The following is a 26,045-nucleotide window of genomic DNA, read 5'->3' as shown; positions in this document are numbered from 1 at the left end:
CTTTTTTTAAAAAAGATTTTATTTATTCATTTGACACACACAGAGAGAGAGAGAGCGTGAGCACAAGCAGGGGGAGCAGGAGAGGGAGAAGCAGGCTTCCTGCTGAGTAGGGAGCCCGACGTGGGGCTTGATCGCAGGACTCCAAGATCATGACCTGAGCGGAAGGCAGCCGCTCAACTGACTTGAGCCACCCACATGCCCCTTTTTTTTTTTTAGATTTTTATTTATTTGAGAGAGAGAGCATGAGTGTTGGGCAGGGGAGGCAAAGGGGGAGGGAGAAGCAGACTCCCCACTGAGCAGGGAGCCCGATGTGGGGCTTGATCCTAGGACCCTGAGATCGTGACCTGAGCCAAAGTCAGACACTTAGCCAACTGAGCCACCCAGGCGCCCCAGACGGATACCATATGATTTCATTCATATGTGGAATTTGAGGAAACAACAACAACAACAACAACAGAGGAGCAAAGGGGAAAAAACAGAGACAAACCAAGAAGCCGACCTCTTAACTATAGAGAACAAAATGGTAGTTACCAGACGGGAGGTAGGTGGGAGGGTGAGTGAAACAGGGGATGGGGGTCAAGGAGTGCCCTTGTCTGATGAGCACTGGGCGATGCATGGAAGTGTTAAATCACTAAATCGTACACCTGAAACTAATGCAATGCTGTATGTTGGCTATATTGGAATTTAAAAAAAATTACTGATAGTACTATTTTAAAGAAACTGGCTATTCCCCAGTTCTAATGCTGCTTTCTAATTTGAGGATGAAAGGGAATCTTTGTTCTAAGCTTGCTAGAAGATCCATTTTCCTTAAACTTTTTTTTAATTTTTATTTTTAAGTAATCTGTACACCCAGCATGGGGCTCGAACTCCCAATCCTGAGATCAGGAGTCACATGCTCTACCAAATGAGCCAGCCAGGTACCCCATTTTCCTTAAACTTTTGAGTTTTAGTTTCCTCTGTAGTCAACACCTTTATTTTATTTATTTCTTTAATATATTTTATTTTTTTGAAAGCAATTTTAAGTTTACAGAAAAATGCATAGAAAGGATGGAGTTCCTGTATACTTCCTTACCCTCCCTTCGCCCCCCACCCCTTCTGCTATTATTAACATCTTGCATTAGCGAAGTACACCTTTTATAATTGATGAGCCAATATTGATACATTATTATTAACTAAAGACCACGGTCTCCATTAAGGTTTGTCCCTTGTGTTGTACATTCTGTGGGGTTTGACACATGTATAATGACATGTATCCATCATTATAATGATACAGAATAGTTTCATGGCCCTAAAAATCCCCTATGCTCCACTTACTCAGCCCTCTCTCCCTCCCTCCCTCCCCAACTCCTGGCAACCACTGATCTTTCTACTGTCTCTATAGTTTTGCCTTTTCCAGAATGTCATATAGTTGGAATCATACAGTATGTAGCTTTTTCATATTTGCTTCTTCCACTTAGAAATATGCATTTAAGATTCCTCCCTGTATTTTCATGGCTTGATAGCTCATTTCTTGTTATTGAACTGAATAATATTCCATTATCTGGATGTACCGCAGTTTCTTTATCTGTTCACCTACTGAAGTATATCTTGGATGCTCCCAAGTTTTAGCAATGATAAAGAAAGCTGCTATCAACATCTGTGTGCAGGTTTTTGTGTGGACATAATTTTTTTTTTTTTATTTGACAGAGAGAAAGACAGTGAGAGTGGGAACACAAGCAGGGGGAGTGGGAGAGGGAGAAGCAGGCTTCCTGCCGAGCAGGGAGCCCGATGCAGGGCTCAAACCCAGGACCCTAGGATCATGACCTGAGCCAAAGGCAGACACATAACGACTGAGCCACCCAGGCGCCCCTTGTGTGGACATAATTTTTCAACTCATTTGGGTAAATACCAAGGGGGTATGATTCCTGAATCATATGGTAAAAGTATGTTTAGTTTTGTAAAAAATACTGTCAAACTCTCTTCCACAGTAGCTGTACCGTCTCATGTTCCTACCAGAAACGAATGAGAGTGTCTTTTCCACTATGTCCTTTGAGTTGTCGGTGTGTTGGATTTTAGCCATTCTAATGCATGTGTAGTGGTATATCATTGTTGTTTTAAATTGCAATTCCCTAAAGATATATGATGTTGAGCATATTTTCATATGCATATTTAACATCCCCTGCTTCCTTCCTGTTTTTTCCTTCCACTATAGGTAACCATTTTATATTGGCTTTTGGTTTATCTTTCTTTTGTCATTCAAGAAAATAATACACACACACACACACACACTTCCTTCCTTACACAAAAGGTAACACACTGTATACATTCCATAACATTTTACAGAACATTTGTTTTCAGAGGCATAGGATTTCATCACATGGATGTTCCATTATTTCTTTTATTTTCATTTATTTTAAAGATTTTATTTATTTACTTGGGTAAAGGGAGAGGGAGAGAGAATCTCAAGCAGACTCCCTGTTGAATGGGGAGCCCAACTTGGGGCTCGATTCCGGACTCCATCTCACGACCTGATATCATGACCCTGAGATCATGACCTGAGCAGAGACCGAGTCAGACACTTAACCGACTGAGCCACCCAGGCACCCTTCCATTTTTTCCCCCTAACTAATGCACTCTTTTTTTTTTTTTTAAGATTTTATTTATTTATTTGACAGAGAGAGACACAGCAAGAGAGGGAACACAAGCAGGGGAGTGGGAGAGGGAGAAGCAGGCTTCCCGCTGAGCAGGGAGCCTGAGGCGGGGCTCCATCCCAGGAACCTGGGATTATGACCTGAGCCAAAGGCCGACGCTTAACGACTGAGCCACCCAGGTGCCCCATGATCTATGTTTTTGTATAGAAAGGTATTCTTGAAATTTTAACTGACAATGGAGATTACAAAACAGTATATATATCATGATCCTGATTATGTTAAACATAGCATCAGTGTGATTTTATATATATATATATATATAATATAAGAAATTATGTAAGAATGAACACGAAGCTATTAACATTGTTTAACCCTGAATGGTGGGATTCTGGCTAATTTTTACATTTGAACATTTTCTGTATTGTCTGATATTTTTACTTTTATAATCATAATTTTATGTTATTTTTAAGATTTTATTTATTTATTTGACAGAGAGAGACACAGCGAGAGAGGGAACACAAGCAGGGGGAGTGGGAGAGGGAGAAGCAGGCTTCCTGTGGAGCAGGGGTCTCGATGCGGGCCTTGATGCGGGGCTTGATGCTGAGCTTGATCCCAGGACCCTGGGATCATGACCGGAGCCGAAGGCAGATGCCTAACAACTGAGCCACCCAGGCGCCCCTAACTAATGCAGTCTTTAACTGGGCCAGAAGCAGTAACTGTTTTACAAGCACTTGCTCATAAAATCCCAACAGAACAACTGGTATGTGAACCATAAAACTGTTGGTATTTTATGAGGAGAGAAATGTTAACTACTGCATACCAGGAACAGTTTCATTTGATAGCACCAACAGAATAATCGATTAGATAGTAATCAAAAGCGGTGCAACCAGTCAACACCAAATTGACAGTTTTTTTTCTTCTTTATCTAAATCATGTTATTAACCCCTTCTACTTTCTCATAAAAACCTCTTGCTTTCCCCACATGAGTGGGATGCTTTTTCTGGTTACTCTGGAATCTGTGCTCCCCAAATTGCAATTCTGAGACCCCAGTCTCACCTCCTTTTCTTGGTTGACACCACTATGATCTGTTTTCTGTTCAGAATACTGACACCACAGGTGTGGGTTTCCACACCAAGCAATTTTCTAATTCCCTGCAACAGACTGGAAGGAATTACCACTTAATTTGACTTGACACTAAGTATCCTGGGTTTGCACAGAACTCACAGGTTAAGGGCGCAGTCCCACAAGACTGCCCACCACATCAGACACCAATCTCAAGTCGTGGGTCCCAGGTTACCCACAATTCTGAGTTGGCTATAAATTGGGGTTCTCACAATCCCCTCATCAGGTCTGAATTTGCTATAACAGCTCATAGAACTCAGGGAAACACTTCATTTACTATTACCAATTTATTATAAAGGATGTTGTAAAGGGTACAAATGAACAGCCAGATGAAGAGGTACATAGGGTGATGTCTGGAAGGGTTCCATGCACAGGATCTTCTGACCCTGTGGACTTGGGCTGTATCACCTTCCTGGTACATGTTCATCAACCCGGAAGATCTCCAAACCCCATCGATTAGAGTTTTTTTTTTTTTTAAAGATTTTATTTATTCATTTGAGACACAGAGATACAGAGAGAGAAAGCATGAGCAGGGAGAGAGGCAGAGGGAGAAGCAGGCTCCCCGCTGAGCCAGGAGCCCGATGTGGGGCTCGATTCCATGACCCCGGGATCATGACCTGAGCCGAAGGCGGACGCCCAACCATCTGAGCCACCCAGGCGCCCCTCGATTAGGGTTTTTACAGAGGTTCCATTACGCAGGCATGATCACTGGCCATTGGTGATTACCCAATCTCTACCTCCTCTTCCCTTGCTGGAAGTTGGGGAATGGGACTGGAAGTTACAACCCTCTAGTCATGCCTTGGTTTTTCTGGTGGCCAGCCCCCACCCCGAAGCTACCACCAAGAGTGGCCTCCTTGAAAGAGAAGACTTTCTTTTTTTTAAAATATTTAATTAATTTATTTATTTGAGAGAGAGAATGAGATAGAGCATGAGAGGGGGGAGGGTCAGAGGGAGAAGCAGACTCCCCGCTGAGCAGAGAGCCCGACGTGGGACTCGATCCCGGGACTCCAGGATCATGACCTGAGCCGAAGGCAGTCGCTTAACCAACTGAGCCACCCAGGCACCCGAAAGAGAAGACTTTCTTATCACCCAGTAATTCCAAGGGATTTAGGAGCTCAGTGTTAGGAACTAGGGACAAAGGCTGTGTTTGCGTGCTCTCTCTCTCTCTGGTTTTATCATATCACAGTTAGCTACTTATAAAAAAGCTAAGATTGGCTTTCTACCTTATACCATAAATAAGAATCAATTAAAGATAGATTAAAGACTTAAATATCAAAAATAAAACCTTACATTTTTGCATAGAAAATGTTGAAGAATATCTTCTAGGCCTTAAAGTAAAGATTTTTAAAGAGATTTTTTTAAAAGTTTATTTTTTAGTAATCTCTACACCCAACGTGGTGATCTAACTTACAACCCTGAGACCAAGAGTTGTATGATCTCCCGACTGAGCCAGCCAGGGGCCCCAAGAAAGATTTTTTTTTTTATTTTTTTATTTATTTTATTTTATTTTATTTTTTTAAAGATTTTATTTATTTATTTGAGAGACAGAGAGAATGAGAGAGAAAGCACATGAGATGGGGGGAGGGTCAGAGGGAGAAGCAGACTCCCTGCTGAGCAGGGAGCCCGATGCGGGACTCGATCCAGGGACTCCAGGATCATGACCTGAGCCGAAGGCAGTCGCTTAACCAACTGAGCCACCCAGGCGCCCAAAGATTTTTTTTTTAAAGATTTTATTTATTTACTTGACAGAGAGACACAGCGAGAGAGGGAACACAAGCGGGGGAGTGGGAGAGGGAGAAGCAGGCTTCCCGCAGAGCAGGGAGCTGGATGTGGGGCTCGGTCCCAGGACCCTGGGATCATGACCTGAGCCGAAGGTAGACGCTTAATGACTGAGCCACCCAGGCGCCCCCCCAAGAGAGATTTTTTAAATAAGTCACCAAAAATGAAAACATGGAGTATTTATTAAAGAAAACATTGATTTTTTAAAAAGATTTTATTTATTTATTTGAGAGAGAGAGAACGAGAGATAGACAGCACAAGAGGGAAGAGGGTCAGAGGGAGAAGCAGACTCCCCGCTGAGCAGGGAGCCTGATGCGGGACTTGATCCCGGGACTCCAGGATCATGACCTGAGCCGAAGGCAGTCGCCCAACCAACCGAGCCACCCAGGCGCCCATTGATTTTTTTTTTTTACAAGCCCAGATAACCCACCATTCTTGATGGATAACTTTTGTTTATCAAAAGACACCTGAGCGCCCAGATCTTGGTTTCTAATACCATTCTCCAATAAAAGGAACCAGGGCTCCTCGGAGAAGTGGCTGATTCTAGGGTTGGGGATCTAGTGTTCAAACAAGGTGAGCCTGGACCATTTTGTCATGCCAGGACATAAAGAAGCGCTCAAAAGATTGTGTGTGGGGGGGAGGCAGGGAAACAGGGGGAAGAGAAATGTAATAAAGGAGCCAACCTGACAGCTCACGGTGGCCAAAGCTGGACCAATTTGAGGGAAAACCCCAATAATATAGTATTGAATTCTAAGCCAAAGTATAAAACAAATATCCACGAGTCCACACTGACATAAATAAATGAATAGATAAGTAAATGAGGGAGAAGAGACAAATCGCCTGCAGCTGCTTAACCTACTGAGCCACGCAGGCGCCTGATGATAGAAAGTTCTGAAGGTCACAGGGGATGGGAAAATGATGCTACCCACCAGTATTGTGTGACCACCATGGTAGAAGGAGCTGATGTTGGAAGACTTCAGTCTTCCTTTTAAGGCTAATTGAATCTCTTATTACTATTTAGCCTCTGGCATGAGATCAGTATTCTGTCTCTGATCAGATAGACATCTGATGTCATCTACCAAGAATAATATGTTAAAAATGCTTCTTTGTCTCTTCCATACATTGATCTGCTAGATCTCTGATGTTTCTGTCTTTTGATACTTGGTTGCATTAGAGAGAAAGACTAGCAGCAGTGCTGTTCATCTGTCTAATTTACTTGCAGATACTTTTCAGATGGTGTACTCATTTCCCTTCTAAGAGATGGCTTTGGTTGTATTTCCTTTACCTTTTCTGGTTTTTATCCCCCCTCCTTCTCTGCGCTCATCTCCATAGCTCTTTGACTTCCAAATGCTCGGTTCCTTTTGTTGTTTCTAAGAAGGGAAGTAGTTGGGTTTGACTGGTGCAGTTCATCCACTCGTTTTCCAAACACTCTTGAAGTGCCTACTTGTGCTACTACTGTAGGTAGGCAGGCCCATTGACAAATAGCACAAGGCCCTGCCACTTATCTGGAAGTGTAGACACCCAGAAAAGGAAATGTAACAGGGCATGTGTTGTAGCAGAGGTGGATGGCAAAGAATTCTTTTGGAGAAGTTGAGAAAAACCGTCATCTGAGCTAGGTCTTGAATGGACAGGAGCTTCCGAGGTCGAGTGGCAGAACAGGAATGGCAAGTAGAAAGATGCAGAGGCCTGACAAAGCTGGGTGTGCCTTGAGACTGGCAGGTGTTCGAAGGCTGATGTCGCTGGGCGGGTAGTTCCTGTGAAAGGTATGTGGGGAGGTGATAAACTTGGGGAGGTCAGTTGCTAGCTTCTTCACTGCCCGCAGAAGGAATTGGCTTCATCTGTCTGGAACCATGGGGGGGCTGTGAGTGAGATAGTATGTTCCCAGGGTTCTTATTTGGACCATCTCAAGGAGAGCTTCTGCCTCCAGTTCTCAACCTCGAGCTTTCACCCTGGGATAAAGTCTGTTCAGAGCCTCTGGTTGGCACTTATCTGCCATGCCCAGGGCACCTTGGACTTACTATCATCTTTGCACACTGGTGTGACCTCCACCCTTTACCCCCTGGCCTGCTTCCCTCTAGGAATTGGTTCTGGCTTTCCCAGGGTGGGGGTGGGGAGTGGGCTGTGGCATGCAGAAAGGGGATGGCAAAAGATGAGTCTTTTCACACCCTTGGCTCTCCTCTGGCCCCCCTTTCTGTTTGCTATTTCTTCAGATCTTGGCCTCTGCTTTCTTCCAAATACTTGGCTTCAGGCCCAGGTGGAAGAGGGAGAGAACTTGTTTCCTTCAGCTCCTCTGAAAATAACCTGGCTGGCACTGGTCAGGAACAAGAAGTTCCTGAGTGTCTGCACCCCATGCTGTCCAGCAGTCCCTGCTATGAATCTTTATTTATTTTCCTGCTATGAATCTTGTCTCTGCCCCACTTACCCTCCATCCCAGGATCTCTGTGGAGGGAAGTTAGGTTGTCTTGTTTTTTAAGATTTTACTTATTTATTTATTTGACAGAGAGAGACAGCGAGAGAGGGAACACAAGCAGGGGGAATGGGAGAGGGAGAAAGAAGCAGGCTTCCCGCCGAGCAAGGAGCCCGATGTGGGGCTTGATCCCTGGACCATGGGATCATGACCTGAGCTGAAGGCAGACGCTTAATGACTGAGCCACCCAGGCGCCCCTTAGGTTGTCTTTAAAGCCTCTGTAGCGGCCTCCAAGGCTTAGCACAGTGAAGTGATGGGGGGCGGGGGGTGGGGGGGAACCCTGGCACCCTGGGGAGATTGGGCTAATCTGTGGGAGGCCCTGCAAAGTGGGGAAAAGTCTGGTCTGTTGTAGGAAAATGGTGGATGCCTCTAACTGAGGCCCAACCTTGGAATGTTTGCTACAGGCCCGAGGTTGCCCACCAGGCGCTTGAGGCTCTTCTGGATGTCGGATGCCTTGCTGCCCGACATCCTGGGGCCAGAAACTGGGGGTAGGGTGGGGTAAGACGGGAGTGTCAGCTTCAACTCTCCTGTCCGAACAGATTCATCTTAAAACATCACGGAGAACACCGGGTTAGAGTTCATTCAGTGAAGTTAATAAAGCAAAGTATTGTAGTGCTCAATAGTTGCTGCATGATGAATTATTTGAACTGGACTCAAGATGAGTCTTGAAGGACGTGTAAGCCCGGCGGGGAAGCAGAGGTCTAGCGCCAAGTCCCAGAGGCTTGAGGAGACTAGGCTAGGTCGGAGAAAGAGGAGCTGAGTTTGGCTGGCTCTGAGAGCGCCAGTGGCCGTGCGAAGTTGGAACCACCACGCGGTGGCCCGAGCCCTGGGCCTAGGAAAGACGGAGGACGGCTGCGGGGTAGTCACCCACCTTCGGAGTGCGCGAAGAGGGGCCCCGGGACCGCCGCACTGCTGGACTGCCACTCCCCGTCCCCTTGCGGGGACGGGACAAATCAGACCCCGCCCACCTAAAGGTGGCTCGGGGCTCAGCCCTCTCAGCGTCCCGCTGGAAGGAACCTTAGGGGCAAACAGGTTGGCGAGCGGTCCCAGAAAGAGCAATCGGGGCCGTTCCTCTTTAAGGGGCGGGCGGGGGCGGGGCTCCCCTGCCTCATCCCGGAGGCTGAGCCAGTCCCCCCAGCAGACGCGGACTCAGTCGCCGGAGCTGTGCCGGGCTGCCTGGTCCCGGGAGGCGGTGCCAAGGCCGAGGTGAGGCGGGAGGTCGGGGCAGGAGTCCAGCCACCACTTGATCGCAGGCTGCATCGTGTCGCCGGTTCCGCAGGCACCATGAGCCAGGACACAGAGGCGGACCTGAAGGAGGTGGAGCTGAACGAGCTGGAGACCGAGAAGCAGCCGATGAACGCGCCGTCCGGGGCGGCCATGGCCGTGGTCGTGGCGGGAGGCGCCGAGAAAAACGGTCTGGTGAAGATCAAGGTGGCCGACGACGAGGCGGAGGCAGCGGCCGCGGCCAAGTTCACCGGCCTGTCCAAAGAAGAGCTGCTGAAGGTGGCGGGCAGACCCGGCTGGGTGCGCACCCGCTGGGCGCTGCTGGTGCTCTTCTGGCTCGGCTGGCTCGGCATGCTGGCGGGCGCCGTAGTCATCATCGTGCGGGCTCCGCGCTGCCGCGAGCTGCCGGCGCAGAGCTGGTGGCACAAGGGCGCCCTCTACCGCATCGGCGACCTTCAGGCCTTCCAGGGCCCCGGGGGGGGCAACTTAGCGGGTGAGCTCTGTGCGCGCCCCCTTGGTTTGACCGGCCCCCGGCCCCGATCCTGTCCCCCCACCGCCTGCCCGTCCCGGAGTCGTCCCCGCACCCTGGGGCGTAGCTTCTCCTTCCTTTCTTTGAAGAAAGCCACCCCCACTCCCTCTTGCGCGAGGGTAGCTGACTCAGCGTCTTCCCTTCCCCCTGCGGCGCCGGAAGCCGGGCGCTGACGTTTCTGAAGCAATGTGCTGGGCAGCTTACGTCAGCAACTCCTGAGTGTCGTGATCCAGGCTCACCCCCGGCCCCACGCTTAGCTCCGGGGAGAGGGGAGACTAGGGCTGTTCAGGGGCCTCGGAGGCGCTTCGCTTTAACCGCTTTAACCCTGCTTCCCGGTTTCAGGCCTAAAGAGGCACCTCGATTACCTGAGCTCCCTGAAGGTGAAGGGCTTTGTGCTGGGCCCAGTTCACAAGAACCAGAAGGATGACCTCGCGGGGACCAACTTGGAACAGATCGACCCCACTTTTGGCTCCAAGGAAGATTTTGACAATCTCTTGCAGTTGGCCAAGAAAAAGAGTGGGTGTCCTGGAGTTGACGCCGAAGCAGCTGAGAAGGGCTTGGCTTTCTGGCCACAGTAAAGACAGGATAGGGTTTTTGTTTGGTTCACTCCTGACTGGCTCTGAGTTTTCCTAAAGCAGGCACAGGGGAGGTTTCCTAGCCTTCAGCCTAAAATGAATTTGTCAAGTGGCTCAGAGACTTTTCTACTTGCTGTGTGTCCAGCCATTTAACTTCTGGGCTTCAGTGCCCTTACTTGCAAAATGTCAGCTTCCTGATTCAGTGGTTTCTCTTTATTAATTTTATTTATTTTTTAAGTAGGCTCCACTGCCCAAGGTGGTACTTGAACTCAGGACCCTGAGATCAAGACTCACATGCTTTACTGACTGAGCCAGCCAGGCATCCCTAATTCAGTGGTTTTTTTAACTTGTAGAGGAGCAGATCCTTTTGAGAAAAATACCCAAATAAAATCAGAGGGTTCCCTTTGGGGGTGGGGAGCCCAGGGCCCCAAAGCTCGGCCTTCTCTACTACACTATGTGCCTTCTGCCCTAGAAGATCTTAAGTGGGGTTCCAATCGAAGCGTTTGTGCCATGTAATACCTAGGGAGTAGTCTACTGGCTAGTATTTGTTGTTCTCCCTTTTCCCTCACCCCAGAGTCCTTCTCACCACTACCTTTTCCTCCATTGTTCCAGGCATCCGGGTCATTCTGGACCTCACTCCCAACTACAGGGGCCAGAACTCGTGGTTCCTCCCCACGGAGATCAACTCTGTGGCCGCCAAGATGAAGGTGAGTGAGTTGGTGCTGATGGCAGGTGGGAGCCGGGCGTTGGGGCTGTGTTGATCCTCTTGGCAAGCCCTGTAAACCTAGCCTGGCTCCAGCTGAGGGGACCCTTGCTCCTTGGAGCCAGACTGGCGCGCTCCTCCCACACAGGCAGGAGGGCAGGCCAACGGTGCACCCCCCTTTTTGCTTGTTCCTTTTCTGGCCGGTGATTGTTTCCTTGACTCTGACGGTCATAGGGCCAGGAAAGGAATTTCTCAGATGTCAGTCTGGGTTTGATTTTTCTTCCTTTTGGGAGAGGAAGCCGTTTCTCTGTGGGACTCCTGTTCTGTCTGGTTTCCCAGCTCTTGTTTAATGTGTTCTGGAGTGGAGCCCAGTCTGAAATTGTAAGCATTGTGGTCTTATGTGTCTGGGCCTATGCCAGGTATTTTGTGTGTGTTCTAAACTTCTCTGTGGCCACACAAGGACCCTGACATCCTCTCTGCTGTAACTGAAGAAGCTAAGGTTCAGAGGGGTTTGCTGTGCTTAAGATTTGAGGTCCCAAGTAGTCTCACTTCTGTAATCTGCTTTCCCTGAATGAAGGTATAGGAGCAGACTATACTCAGCAGGCTGAGAATGGGACTTTGTCATCCGAGCTCCTAATGCCAGTGTTTTAGGACCCTGACGAGTTCAGCAGGGGTAGAATAAAAATGGAGCAGCCCCTGACCCTTTGCTGGCCCTCGTGATTCTGAGGTAGAATGCTTTACTCCCAGCATTTCCACTGGACCCTTGGGGTCATCCAGTTCAGCCCTTGCTGATTGCTGGAAGACCCTTTAAGAGTTATTGATGAGGGGGACAGGCGTGCCTGGCTGGCTCAGTCAGTAGAGCATGTGACTCTTGATCTCAGGGTTGTGAGTTCGAGCTCCACATTGGCGGTAGAGCTTACTTAAAAAAAAAAAATGTCTTAAAAGTTATCGGTGAAGGCGTGTTTTCAGATGGTGTGGCGTGAGGCCTGGTAGCTTCAGATGAAAATGGAGACGAGGGGCGCCTGGGTGGCTCAGTCCGTTAAGCGGCTGCCTTCGGCTCAGGTCATGATCCTGGGGTCCTGGGATCGAGCCCCGCATCGGGCTCCCTGCTCAGGCGGAGAGCCTGCTTCTCCCTCTCCATCTGCCTGCCACTCTGCCTACTTGTGCTCGCTCACTCTCTCTGTGTCAAATAAATAAATAAATAAAATCTTAAAAAAAAAAAAAAGAAAAGAAAATGGAGACGAGAGGAGAGAGCACAGGGCCTGGGGCTGTGGGGGTGGGGCCCCATGTTCTTCTTTCACACCCCGCCCCCCCCCCCCCCCCCCCCCCCCCCCCCCCCCCCCGCTTGCTTGGAATTCAGGCCTGGGCCTGTGCTGCAGAGCTGACTCCTTTTCAAATCTTCATCTAGACTGCCCTGGGGCTGTACTTTGAATTTCACTCTTTCATCATTGGCCTTGCTCTGACCTGCTCTCTTCCTCCTACCCTCCCCAGGCCTCAGGACACTGGGAGAGGAGTAAGGACACTTGCGGTGGGATCTTGGCTAGCATTTCGGTCCCGTGTTTGCTGCTTGCTGACGGTGGTCTTTGGCATGCTTCCTTGCGGCCCTGAGAGGGTTTCCTCATTTCTGACCTGAGTATACTAGCATTCCACACATGCTAAGGGTTAAATGAAGTTATGTTTACGAACATACTTTTTCTCTTGGGCCTTTCCTGTAGGTGTCCAAAGGTGAAGCTGTGTCATTTGACCTGGGGAGGAACAGAGAAGTGAAATGCTGTAGCGTTAAGAATCAGTGATAGTTCACAAGGGGAGGGAACCGAACGCTAATCCTTTATGATAGCGGTGGTTAAATGAGGCCGGTCAAGGCAAGTGACTCTCCCAAGGTCATGGGGAAGTGCGTCCTGGGCAAGATTTGACATGGGCTGGATTTTGTAAGCCTTTGAGTCAGGGTATTGATACCTTTCCCCTGTTCTTTTGCCCCCTTCCCTGTAGGATGCTCTGAGTTTTTGGCTGCAGGCCGGTGTAGATGGGTTCCAGGTTCGGAACATAGAGAATCTGACGGTAAGTCCCTTTCCACGTGAGGGGCAGAGCCTGGGTGAGAGCAGAGGGACTCTCCAGGGCTTGGTAGTGTTCCCTGCTCTTCAACTTTGCTTTTTTTCTCTTCTAGGATGCATCTTTGTTCTTGGCCGAGTGGCAGAACATGACCAAGAGCTTCAGTGAAGATAGGTAGGTGCCAGGCCTCCCCTGCCAACTCTGCTTCATTGTGGGAACCCCTCGGCTGAGTGCTAGGCCCCAGGAACGGGGGAATTCCTAGCCTGGAGAAACTTCTTCACCTTCATTCTTTTCTTGTTCTTTTTTTTTTAAGATTTTATTTATTTACTTGACAGAGACACAGCAAGAGCAGGAACACAAGCAGGGGGAGTGGGAGAGGGAGAAGCAGGCTTCCCGCGGAGCAGGGAGCCCGATGCGGGGCTTGATCCCAGGAGCCTGGGATCATGACCTGAGCCGAAGGCAAACGCTTAACGACTGAGCCACCCCGACGCCGCATTCTTTTATTCTTTACCAACCTTGTCCCTGCACCCTGCTCTGTGCAGGCTCTTGATTGCAGGGACCGAGTTCTCTGACCTTCAGCAGATCCTGAGCCTACTTGGATCCGCCAAGGACCTGTTGTTGACGAGCTCGTACCTGGCAAGCTCTGGTTTCACTGGGGAGCACACAGAGTTCCTCGTCACCCAGTATTTGAACGCCACTGAGCATCGTTGGTGCAGCTGGAGCGTGAGTACCTCAGTGTGGGGGAGAGCGCGCCGGGGGAGGCCTTCTGGAGGCAGGGGTGTTGGCTGACGGGGGCAGAGGCCGGCTTTGGGGTTCACCTCAGTGCGTGCATTCCTGCAGTTGTCTCAGGCGGGGTTCCTGACTGCCCTCGTGCCGGCTCGTCTGCTCCGCCTCTACCAGCTGTTACTCTTCTCCCTGCCTGGCACCCCGGTTTTCAGCTACGGAGATGAGATCGGCCTGGAGGTAGCTGCCCTGCCTGGCCTGGTACGGCTTGCTGTCTTCCCCACGCGCCGGGGTTGGGGGGGTGGTTGTGTTCCTCTGTCCTGGGGACTGTGCGGATGGCAGCAAGCAGATGTGGGCCTGGGATGGAACTGCATTTGATTCCTGCTCAGCCCCCTTAATCAGTCCCTGTGTGGCCTCGGTGAGTCATTTCCCTGCCACCGCCTTGATCGTCTCTTCCAGGGTACTGCCTTTCTTGTAGGGATTCAGTGAGGGCCTCTTTTAAAATGCAGTGGCTGACCCCTGATGTAGGTATCCAGTATGGGAGCCATCACTCACCCGTTCGTGGGTTCATTCATTCCTTTATTCATGCATGCACGCATTCAGGGCACTCTGTGTCCTCCCGCAACTCATAGTTTAGTGGAGGACCCAGGTGAGTACGAGAGCTGCACGGCAGCCCCCGCCGTGATCGGGGTAAGCGCACGGAGGCACTGGCTCAGCTTTAGCCATCGGGTTGGAGGTTGGCACCCCAGCTGATGTTCATAGAACTGGTTGTTCAGTTATTCCACGGTTTTAGGGAGTAATTCCTCTATGCCATGCACAAGGGATACAGCAGTGCACAAAAGAGCTGGAGGTGGTAAAGTTAGATGATAAAATAGAAAAAAGGTACCCAGTGCTTCTCAGTCCTGTGCAAAAGGGAGCAGGGCCAGAGGGACGGGGGGGACGTTTTCCATCGAGGGGCTGGGAACGGGAGGAGAAGGGAGAGCAGGCCCAGGCCTTTTCCAAGTCCTGTTTTCTCTGCTTTTCAGCCTGCGAAGGCTCCGTTCATGCTCTGGGACGAATCCAGCTTCCCCAACACCTCAGGACCTGGAAGTACCAACATGACCGTAAAGGTAAGGGTTTTGGGTGGGCCAGGCCTGCTCAGTAGAGGGTGGGCAGGTGACCTGTAGGAGTTTGCACCCAGGGGCCACCCTTTATCTTTTCCTGCTATCTCCATCCTTTGCAGGGCCAGAATGAAGACACTGGTTCTCTCCTCTCCCTGTTCCGGAGGCTGAGCGATCAGCGAGGCAAGGAGCGTTCTCTGCTCCACGGAGACTTCCACGTGCTCTCCTCGGGGCCTGACCTCTTTGCCTACATCCGCCACTGGGACCAGAACGAGCGATTCCTGGTAGTGCTCAACTTCGGGGATACAGACCAGCCTGCCAGGTTGGGGGCGTCTGGTCTGCCGGCCACCGCCAGTCTGCCAGCCACCGCCGATCTGCTGCTCAGCACCGATCTAGGCCGTGAGGAGGGTGTGTCTCTGGAGCTGGAGCACCTCAACCTAAAGCCCTACGAGGGGCTGTTACTCCGCTTCCCCTACGTGGCCTGACAGGACCCACCACCCTTCCCCTCCCCAGGCCATTTGGGTCCTGGTTTCTTTTCCTTTTTTTTTTTTTTTTTTACTGCCACAGATTACAGATGAAACCCCAGATAAAGTTTGTTCTGGCTTCAAATAAAAGTCACTCCTGCCTGGTGAGGTCTTGTACTTCCTCCATCTCTCTTGTCAGGGCAGGGGCACCCCTCCCCCTCCGCCCTCCCCTCCCCCCGGACCTGCATCAGTGATGAGGGCCCCCCTCCCCGTCCCCCTCCTCGGCCTGCTCACAGTGATCCGGGCCAGAGTTCCCGGCCCCTGCTCTAGCCTAGAGAGGGAGGGGCCTTTCAAGCAGACAACAACGTGGTGTCAGGGCTAGGACTAGCATCTGGGCCAGGGTCCTCTCCTGGAGGTTTTTTTTTTTTTTTTTAAGATTTTATTTATTTATTCATGAGAGACAGAGAGAGAGAGAGAGAGAGAGAGATTGGCAGAGGGAGAAGCAGGCTCCCAAGGAGCAGGGAGCCCGATGCGGAACTCGATCCCAGGACTCTGGGATCATGACCTGAGCTGAAGGCAGATGCCTAACCATCTGAGCCACCCAGGCGCCCTCTCCTGGAGGTTTTGGGTCTTACCCCCTCTCTTGGGTCTTAGCCCCCTCAGCAATGGTCTCCAGCCAAGTGTGGTCAGGTTTCCTTGTTTTTGCAGACTTTCAGGGGGAAAGAGTGGGAGCGGGGTGGCCGGTTTTTCCAAGAGGTACTTCTAAAGGATACTAGAGGGCATTCATTCAACAGGAATCTCCTGTGTACTCAGCACGTGCCAGGAATTGTTTCCGGTCCTGGGGTTACAGGTGGGAACAAAGTACCAAATCCTGCTCTCCTTGGGGCTTACAGTTTAGTGAGGAGATGGAGAAGAAAGAAGGTGAATACAATTTAGAGTGCCATGGATATGATAGTGTGCCAAGGGGAAAGAGTAAAGCAGGAAGAGAGGGAGGGGCCTGGGGTGGAGGGAGTTTGCGGAGGGGCTAGAGGTGTCCTCTCCCAGGAGGTGACTTCTGACTGAAAGGCCTGAGGGAGGGTCTTCCCTTGCCAGATGGCTGGGAAAGGGGGCTCTCTGGTGCTCTCGGGCGGGGACATGCCCTACTGGAGGGGTGGGGTGGGGGTGAGGTCTGGTTGGCAGGGGTTGGGCAGATCATCAAGGTCAGAGTAAGGTGGTCACAAAGAATTTGGCCAATGGCAGTTTGAGGGCATGACAAGACTGCCCTCATTTCAGACACCAGCTGTGAATTCCAGGCCCCAAACCATCCTCAGTGGGTAATTTGCTAGAATGACTTATGGAACTCAGGAAAGTCCTAAGATTATGTTTTTTTTTTTTTTTTTAAGATTTTATTTATTCATTTGCGAGAGAGAACAAGCAGGGGGAGAGGCAGAGGGAGAAGCCGACTCCCTGCTGAGCAAGGAGCCCGATGCGGGACTCGATCCCAGGACCCTGGGATCATGACCTGAGCCGAAGGCAGCCGCTTAACCATCTGAGCCACCAGGTGCCCGATTATGGTGTTTTAATAGCGGAAGGATACACATTTCCACCAGAGGACAGGGTGCGTAGGGTGGAATCGGGGCGCTCCAGGTGTGAAGCTCCCAGTGGATTGTCCTCTCCCAGGGGAGCCCTGGACCCAAGACCTTGTTTATAACACACAATGTGGCCAAGCAGGGAAGCAAGCTCACCTGAGTCTTGGTGTCCAGGGTTCTCCCTGGGGCTCACGTGGCTGACCTTGAGTGTCCACTTTCCCCCCAGAGGTCGTGTGTCCCAAAGCATTTCTTATAAATCACATTGTTAGACTGATGGATGGATGTCTGAAGGCCCTAGACAAACACTTCTATCAGGACATTCCAGGGACTTAAAGATCACCTCCCAGGAGCCGAGGGCAAAGGCCAGATGTTGGCTAAGATTAGTTTCACATAGGGTCTGAGGGAGTGGGATGGGAGTTGGAGGGTTTTCGAGCAGTGAGTGTGGTCTAACTTTGGTTTTTGCCGACTCACTGGCTGTCCCGCTAGCAGGGAGGCTTGGGGCAGGGGGGATGTTACGGCTGCAGCTTAGTAGACCTACCGGGATAACAGCTGTTTAGGAGCTATGTGCACTGACTTTGCAGGTAGACCCACAGGATTTTCTGTTGGATCTTTCTATTGCAGTCTTGATCCTTACGTTGGCCTCATAGCCCTTGGGGAACACTTGATTCCTGCAGGATGGGGCTTGGGTTGGGGCCTGGGCCTCTAAAGGGGTCCTGGTATAGGGGACAGGTCCAGGGACTAGATGCCCCAGCTAAGGCCCCGTCCACGTTTGCTCACTTCGGTTTCCCTTGCCCCGCACCTGTGCCAAGGGCTGCGAAGGCATGTGCTCCAGCAATCTGGTGCGAACGCACAGTTCCTGTGAAGACACACTTGGCAGCCAGCCGGCTGGGCCTCGGCTCTTTCTGCATTCCACAGCCCTTCTCCCTCCTACTAGCACCTCTGGGTTCTGGCCCTTGTCTGATCCGGACCTCTCCTCTTCCTGAGACTCCGCACCCTCGGGTTCCTTCCCAGGGTGCCGACTCCAGCCCTCCCTGTTTCTCTCTTGCTCTGCCTCTGGCTTCCCCTTCCACCCGGTTGGTGTCATGGTGTCACTGCAGATGGAGCCTCATCTTCATTTTGTGTCTGCAGTTCACTGTAGACTTTCACTTTCTTTCTTTTTTTTTTCCTGAAGATTTTCTTTGACAGAGAGACACAGCGAGAGAGAGGGAACACAAGCAGGGGGAGTGGGAGAGGGAGAAGCAGGCTTCCCGCGGAGCAGGGAGCCCGACGCGGGGCTCGATCCCAGGACCCTGGGACCATGACCTGAGCCGAAGGCAGACGCTTAACGACTGAGGCACCCAGGCGCCCCAGACTTTCACTTTCTTAAAAGCCCTTTCCCATTTCACATTGGGGAGCTGTGTAGCCTAGGGGGGCCCTGGATATAGAAGATTGAGGAAGATGATAAGGTTTTGGCCGGAGCAATGGGTAGACTGGATGTGCCTTTGCTGAGGTGGCGAAGACTGCCGGAGGAAGAGTTTAGTTTTTACAAACATAAAATTTACCATGTTAATTGTTTTTAGGTGTGCACTTTACTGTCATTAAGTATATTCACACTGTGGTCTGATCAGCAGCACCATCCACCTCCAGGACGCCATCGTGCTGAACTGAGACTGTACCCATTAAACATAACTCTATCTCTCCATATTTAAAAAAAACATTTCTTTTTAGAGATTTTATTTACTTGGGTGAGAGAGCGAGCGAAAGCACAAGCAGGGGGAGAGGCAGAGGGAGAAGGAGAAGCAGACTCCCCACTGAGCAGGGAGCCCTATATTGGGCTCGATCCCAGGACCCCGGGATCATGACCTGAGCCAAAGGCAGACGCTTAACTGACTGAGCCACACAAGCCCCCCCACCCCATATTTGTTTTTAAAATAGAAAATGAAGAAACCAAAAATTAAATGAAGACATGGAAACTCCCAAAGATACTGGGGGAAGTCCTGGTCATGCGCAGACCTCTGTGCTGTGGGGAACAGATGGGAAGATGAACGAGGGGGGCTCCGAGTCTGTAAGAGTCTGCCCCGGACGGCCTCACATTCACTGCTGTGTCAAAGGAGGAGGGAAGCGGAGAAGCAGATGTAGACATAGAAGCTGTCTCATTAGCCTCCCAGCTACACTGTGAAGGAGGAATTCTCACCCCCTGTTATCATAGTCGAGGCAGGTGGCCAGAATGCAGGGTCCTCTGGACAAATCTCTCACATTCAACAGCCACTGAATTGGAATCCCCAAGGGGGTGAGCCTGGGCTTTGATTTTTAACCAGCTTTTTTAAATGAGTCCCACAGCACTTTGGGAATCATTAGATCAGTGTTTTGCGAACATGCTGAATTATGTCTGAGGACTAAAGATTAGGGCAAGAAGTCCCGGTTTTTCTCCTGGATGTCCTGTTTCAGCAGGTCTGGGAGGGGACCCCAGAATCTTTGTACGAAGCTGAGGTAAGAATGAGAAAGGAACATTGCTCTCGCTTGTAGGGAAGCATTGGGTAGGGGTGACAGGGTCAGGTTTGAGTTCCAGAAAGCTCACTCTGGCTCTGCTGTTGGGAAAGAAGTGGAGGGTGGCCAGGAGCCCTCTGGGAGCCTGTTGGAACAGCCCGGGAAGATTCGGAAGTGAAGGAGGCAAAGGCTGTGGGGTTGCAGAGGAGGGGATGGTCTGGAGAGATGTTTCAAGAGAAGAAGCTCCAGGATTTCATGAGTGCCTAGGAGGGATGGACGTGATGTGGAGGGGAAAGGGAGCTGTGCAGTGACGCCTGAGTTTCTAGCTCAGGTGGTTGGGGCGCAGGCTGGGTGGGGGAGGCAGGAAGAGAAGCAGCTGTGGGCGGGAAGGCGATCAGCTCCGCATAGATGTGCTGGGTGCAGGTGCCCTTGGACTTGCAGGTGGAGGCTCCCAGCAGGGGGAGGGTCTGCAGTTCAGCAGAGGGGTAGAGGTGGGTTTGCATACTGTTGAGTGTGAAGGACGCCCTGGGGAGCATGGGGGGTGAAAAGGGCCGAAGGGAGAGGTTGGAGCCCTGAGGACTGGCACCACTTACAGGACAGACATGGAGGAGGGACCCCCTCCCCGGAAGAGAACAGAGCCCTGGGGGTCGGATGGGGATGGGAAGGCAGGAAGAAGAGACCAGGCTGGCGTCAGCTAGAGCAGAGCTGTCCCGGGTGGTCTTCAGTTCGGTGACGTCATGGTGGTCTTCTGGCAGCCTCCTCCAGAGCGCTTCTGGGGGACAGTGGAGAAATGGAGTTTCCTGATCTGAAGGGTAGGAGCGATTTGCACAAGTTTCTGGATAGTCTCAGTGGGTGTTCCTGGTTTTCTTCAGCAGCAAAAGACTTCACTGAAAGGCTGTCAGGAACTGCCAGGATGAGGCAGGGCCAGACTTGGGAAATGGGCAGGAAGCAAGTGCCAAGCAGCAGGAAGGACAATTGTCTTTTAACTGGAACAGCCTGGGAGGCCGCCATTGGGAGACACACTGCCAACGTGTGTGCGGTGGGCTGTGGGGGCGGGGCGTGGGCGGCACTGAAATTCAGACCCCGGGTCCCACGCCTGCACCGCGGGGTGCCCTTTCCCAGCTCACGTTGGGGGGCCGCTTAGCCTAGGGGGAGCCCTGGATGTAGAAGAGTCAGGATGATTACGAGGTTTTGGCGGGAGCAGCGGGAAGACGGGACGTGCCTTTGCTGAGGTGCGGACGACTGCTGAGGGAACAGGCATAAAAGGGGAAATGAGCAGCTCAGCTTGGGCCTTGCTGCCCCTGAGACCTGACAGACGCGTAGGTGGAAACGTCAGGATGCTAGCAGGGCGTACCGCTCCAGCGTTGGCGCAGTGACCTGGGCTGGAGATTTGAATCTGGGAGTGGTGGGTACAGCTAGCTCGGAGAGCCACAGAATGACAGGAGGGGACCAGCAGGGTAAGCGTAGAGAGGGCAGGAGAGGAGCAAGGGGCCAGAGCAGGTCAGAGACGAGGGGCCAGCAACAGACGCCGAGAGCAAGGGGCAGTAAGGTGGGTGGGAGGGACGCCCTGGAGACCAGGCAGTGGGGAAATGCTGGGTCCAACGCTCCTGGGGGACCGAGTGGGAGCCTCGAGGCTTGGCTGTTAGGTTTCTCAGCATGGAGGTCTTTGGTGGCCTTGACGAGAGCAGTTTTGGTTGAGGTTGGGGCAAAAGCCAACTGGAAGGGGCTCTGGAGGGTCCGAGGAGAGAGTTTGGAGTCAGTGCCTACAGGCAGGGGAGCTATTAAGGAAGAGAGGGGCAAGAGCGGTAGCCGGAGGAAGAAGGGGCCAGAAGTCTTTGGTTTCTTTAAGATGGGAGCAGTGACACACATTTGCTTAAGGTGAGGGGGGGCGGCGCCTGGGTGGCTCGGTCGTTAAGCGCCTGCCTTCGGCTCAGGTCCTGATCCCAGGGCCCTGGGATCGAGCCCCGCATCGGGCTCCCTGCTCGGCGGGAAGCCTGCTTCTCCCTCTCCCACTCCCCCTGCTTGTGTTCCCTCTCTCGCTGTCTCTCTCTGTCAAATAAATAAATAAAATCTTAAAAGAAAAAAAAAGGTGAGAGGGGGAAATGCCAGAGGGAGGACACTTGCTGGGTGGATGCCTTTGTGGGAGGGGAAGGGGGCAGGATCTTGGGTGAGGATGGGGGGCAGGCGGGCCGGCGGTATTGTGCTTTAAAACGGGAGGCACAGAGGTGAGGACAGAGTTGCTGGGTAGACGTGGTGGGAGTTTGTGGAATTCCACCCCCAGACTGCTTTTTATTTTCTCAGTGAACTAGGAAACGAGGTCATCTGCTGAAAGTGAGGATTGGGGCCTCCCCAGGGTTGGAGCTTTGAGGAGAGGGGAGAAGTATGAATAAACATCCAGGATCTTCCCATTCACAGTGTCTGGAGGGAGACTAATAGCAAGCACATCACCTGCATGTTGGATATGCAGAATCTCAGGTGCACCCCAGACCTTTGGAGTCAGCATCTGAATCTGCACGTGAGATCCCAGGTGACCCATGTGAGCTCCTGTTGGACAAGCCCTGATGTAGGAGAATGGGAAAGCCACTGTTTGAGGGAAATGTTGATGGACTGCCAGGAAGTGTAGACAATCCGCTTTGGAACCGCCCTTGTTCCTCTTAGTGCTAACTATTGGGCTCCTTGCTCAACGGGGAGCCTGCTTCTCCCTCTCCCTCTCCCTCTGCCGCTCCCCCTGCTTGTGATTTCTCTCTCTCTGACAATTTTTTTTAAGATTTTTTATTTATTTATTTTTGAGAGAGAGAGAAAGCACATGGCAGGGGAGGGTCAGAGGGAGAAGCAGACTCCCTGCCGAGCAGGGAGCCCGATGTGGGACTCAATCCAGGGACTCCAGGATCATGACCTGAGCCGAGGGCAGTCGCTTAACCAACTGAGCCACCCAGGCGCCCTAAATAAAAATCTTAAAAAAAAAAAAATTCTAGGTCCCTCTAACTGGTGGTGATGAAAAAAACCCCACCTCAGCATAAGGAGAAAATGTTCCCTCTTTTTCTGAAGTCATGGAAATGAAAGCAGCTTCTTTCCTGCAGCCTAAAACCATCCTTGCAAATGTTATTTCTAACAAGAGAATCTTGTCAGACAATCACATTTAAGAGGCAGTTGCTTTGTCCTGTGAAAGTAACCTTTAACTTTTACAAAGCTTGTGATTCTGATTGCTTGTCTTCCTTAATAATGGGTTGCCCTAGCAATAATATTTAGATTCACATATCTGTTTTCTCGAAGATATAAATACCTGTGAGTTTTTTTGTTAAGCCAAAGTGGGGGATCATTGGCACCTCCCTCTCCTCTCACGTGCAGGAGGTAAAGTAATCCCCGTGACTGGGTTCTTCAACAAAGAGTTTGAGAATCTGGTCTCATTCAAATGAACACACAGGAGGCAAGGGCCCACGTTGTGAGGGTGGAGGGCAGGGGGCACGAAGAGAGGTAAAAGTCGAGGACACCTTTGGGGAGAAGGCCAGGGAGCTGACTGAGGACAAGTACAAGGAGACGTGGATGACACCATGAGGCCCACTGGCTGAGGTCAGGAGCCCTGTGTTCGGTCTGGTGCCAGTCCACGAAGGTAGTGGGACGTTTCCCCAGCTGTGCTTGGCTGTCCATGAGTAGGATGAGGGAAGCTGGGTGGTGGGGTTGATCCGGGGGGTGCATTTGCAGTGGAAGCCAGGGGCCAGGGGGCCGTGGGTAGTTGGGGTGTGGATGACAGATTGCAAGGTTCAGGCTTCTCAGGGGAGGAAGGTCGATAGCAGGGGAGTGGGGAGGTGGCGACTCGGGAGTGTAAGCTCCCACGAAGCAGCGGTTGAGGACTCTGGGATAGAGGTGAGGTCCCTGGGGCTGAGGAGATCATGACACTGGCACTGCTAAGTTGAATGAGCTGCCCAGCCAGGGTGGCAGCCAGGGTGAAGGGGAGGAGAGCTTGGGCTCAGAGACCACCTGGGGATGGACCCTTTATCCTATCTAAACCTATTAGCTTCAGTTTCCTCACATGGGAGGTGATCTGCACTCTTCACTCACAACACTTATGACACCAAATGTGTGTGTGTGTGTGTGTGTGTGTGTGTTTTCTCACACCAACCACTTCTCCTACAATTCAGTTCTATTCAATTCAATTCAATTCTGGCACTATCTACTAGAGTCCATATCAGATCCCACAGGTTAAGGGCTCGTTCCCCCAAGACTGCCCTCATTTGAGATGCCAGTTGCAAGTGTCAGGTTGTCACTGGAAATTCTGACCAACGGGCTAACAATTCAAAGGGCTCCCATAACATCCTCCTCAGTTTTGATAATTCTCTAGGACGATGTGCCGAACTCAGGAAAGTGCTTTCCTTACTATTAACAGTTTATTATAAAGGATACAACTCAGGAACGGCTACATGGAAGAGATGTATGGGGCAAGGTTTGGGGAAGGGAAGGTGCACATGGAGCGTCCATGCCCTCTGGGCGCACCCCCCGCCCCCAGCACCTTGATGTGTTCACAGACCTGGAAGCCCTCTGTTCTCTGTCATTTAAGAGTTTTTATGGAGATGCCATCATGTAGGCATGACAGATCAAGTCCTCGGCCATTAGTGATTGTAATAAAATCTCCAGCTCTTCTCCCTTCCCTGAGGTCAGGGGTGGGGCTGAAAGTTCCAACCCTCTATTCAGGGGTTGGTTCCTCTGGCAACCAGCACTTGCACCCCCCTCAAGCTATGTAGGATCCCTCCGCCCCAAGAGTTACATTGGCGGTGTTTGGGGTGGACTGATGCCATAAAATCAGGTGTGGCCTGAAAGGGGCTTGTTGTAAATCACAAAAGGTGCTTGTCTCACACCTCTCACTCGGGAAATTCCAAAGTGTTTAGAAGTTCTGTGTTGGGAACGGGGGACAAAGACCAAATATATATTTCTTATTAAATCACAGATAGGGACATTAATGACATCCAGTTTGAGGGATTTTCAGGATCCGAAGAGAGTGCTGTCTGCATGTCAGAGCAGGGAGAATGCTGATAGGAGTCAGAGAGGCCCCTGGGCTTTCTGCCTGCTTCCCAGTTGTCTGGGGCAGCAAAAATATAATAACGATCGTTTATTGTCCATTGTATCACAGTGTGTCCAGGACTTTTCTGCTCCTGAGGGGCCATGGTCTCATGTTCCCACCCCCTGGCCTCGGCTGGGCAGAGGGAGAGGAGCAGGTGAAAAGGAAAGCGAAGACCATGGGGTGGGGGATGGAGAAGGAAACCAATGTTTACTGAGTGCTTAATACGTGACAGGCTCTGCACAGTCATCTCCTTATAGAGGAGGGAACTGAGGCTTGTTCTGGTTCATCAACTCTGCCTCCCAAACTCTTGGCCATACTCCCAAACTTCCCCTTGTGGTTTCCCGAGTGATAGGGATGTTAGGAGCATCTTTTGTTCTTAGTATTTGGTCTTCGATCCTGGTTCCTGACACAGAACTCCTAAATCCCTTGGAATTTCCTGGGTGATAGGAGTGCCTTTTTAAAAAATTATTTATTTATTTATTAAAAAAAATTTTTTTTTGGATACCATTAGTTTATTATAAAAGAGAGGCATGAAAATTATTTACATGATGAAAGATTTCACAACTTCACTGGAATGGGCAACTTCACTTCATGCCATTTTAATAATGATTTCAGTCCACATACTTTCCGAGAATGTCACCATCTCTAAATAAGAAATAATCCTTGTCATCTAGAACTACTTTGGTGCCTCCATATTCTGGGAGAAGAACTTTATCTCCAACTTTCACACTAACTGGTTGAATCTCTCCACCCTTTCCTTTAGAGCCCGATCCAACAGCTACTACTGTTGCTTGCAACACTTTTCCTTGAGATTTTTCTGGAAGCATAATACCTCCTTTGGTTACAGTTTCAGCTGCGCTCCTTTCAACTAAAACTCAGTCAAAGAGAGGAAGAAACTTTCTAAACGCCTGCCCTGCCATGACGCCGACCGCCGTAGTTGGTACTCCGCTCTGGAGCTGCCGCCTCTGCAAGGAGACCCGCAGTACCTGTTTTTTAAAATAACTTATTTATTTATTTGAGAGGGAGAGAATGAGAGAGAGAGCACGAGAGGGAAGAGGGTCAGAGGGAGAAGTAGACTCCCCGCCGAGCAGGGAGCCCGATGCGGGACTCGATCCCGGGACTCCAGGATCATGACCTGAGCCGAAGGCAGTCGCTTAACCAACTGAGCCACCCAGGCGCCCAGGAGTGCCTTTTTCTTTAATGTGTTGGCTCTTCATAGGCTCCTGGATAGCTTCGAGTGGGGGCTTAGAAGCTTGGAACTTTGAATGCCCGTTTCATCCTCCAGGAGGAGAGAGGGGATAGAAATTGAGTTAATAATCCATCACACCTACATGATGAAGCCTCCATAAAAATCCCTACAGTATGGGGTTCAGAGGGCTTCCCAGTCAGTGAACACATTCATGTGCTGGGAGGGTGGTGCGCCCCAACTCCACGGGAATAGAAGCTCCTGCGCTTGGGACCCTTCTGGACCTCGCTAGATAGATAGTGTCAGAATCAATTGCTGGACACCTGGCTGATGTTGGAGACTTAGCTGGTGTGGAAAAAAACCAAAAACAAAAACCAACAACCCTCCATTTGGTGTCAGACATT

General features: G+C 50.9%; 1 protein-coding gene and 1 pseudogene across 1 annotated transcript; one reads left to right on the top strand and one right to left on the bottom strand.

Annotated features, from left to right (window-relative positions):
• The first annotated feature begins 9,126 nt into the window (after positions 1-9,126).
• On the top strand, positions 9,127-15,533 carry SLC3A2 (solute carrier family 3 member 2). The gene is made up of 10 exons (XM_028118230.2): positions 9,127-9,204; positions 9,278-9,715; positions 10,094-10,267; positions 10,939-11,033; positions 13,019-13,087; positions 13,194-13,252; positions 13,621-13,801; positions 13,919-14,062; positions 14,827-14,910; positions 15,024-15,533. The coding sequence occupies exons 2-10, from the start codon at positions 9,283-9,285 to the stop codon at positions 15,384-15,386; spliced, it is 1,602 nt and encodes a 533-aa protein (XP_027974031.1). The 5' UTR covers positions 9,127-9,204; positions 9,278-9,282; the 3' UTR covers positions 15,387-15,533.
• A 9,493-nt stretch (positions 15,534-25,026) lies between these two features.
• LOC114220440 (10 kDa heat shock protein, mitochondrial pseudogene) lies at positions 25,027-25,405 on the bottom strand (annotated as a pseudogene).
• Between the last annotated feature and the right edge of the window lie 640 nt (positions 25,406-26,045).

Source organism: Eumetopias jubatus, unplaced genomic scaffold (assembly GCF_037043125.1).
Source record: "Eumetopias jubatus isolate StellerSeaLion01/CBP00866 unplaced genomic scaffold, mEumJub1_p1.0 scaffold_13, whole genome shotgun sequence".
Taxonomy (NCBI): domain Eukaryota; kingdom Metazoa; phylum Chordata; class Mammalia; order Carnivora; family Otariidae; genus Eumetopias; species Eumetopias jubatus.
The sequence above is the reverse complement of the archived record's forward strand: the minus strand, read 5'-3'. Positions and strand labels throughout refer to the sequence as shown.

Excerpts from the sequence above, each read along its gene's own strand:
- SLC3A2 (XM_028118230.2), top strand. The coding sequence starts at position 9,283 with ATGAGCCAGGACACAGAGGCGGACCTGAAGGAGGTGGAGCTGAACGAG. Across the intron at positions 13,253-13,620 it reads AAGAGCTTCAGTGAAGATAG|GCTCTTGATTGCAGGGACCG; the intron begins GTAGGTGCCAGG and ends TGCTCTGTGCAG. Across the intron at positions 14,911-15,023 it reads GTACCAACATGACCGTAAAG|GGCCAGAATGAAGACACTGG; the intron begins GTAAGGGTTTTG and ends CATCCTTTGCAG.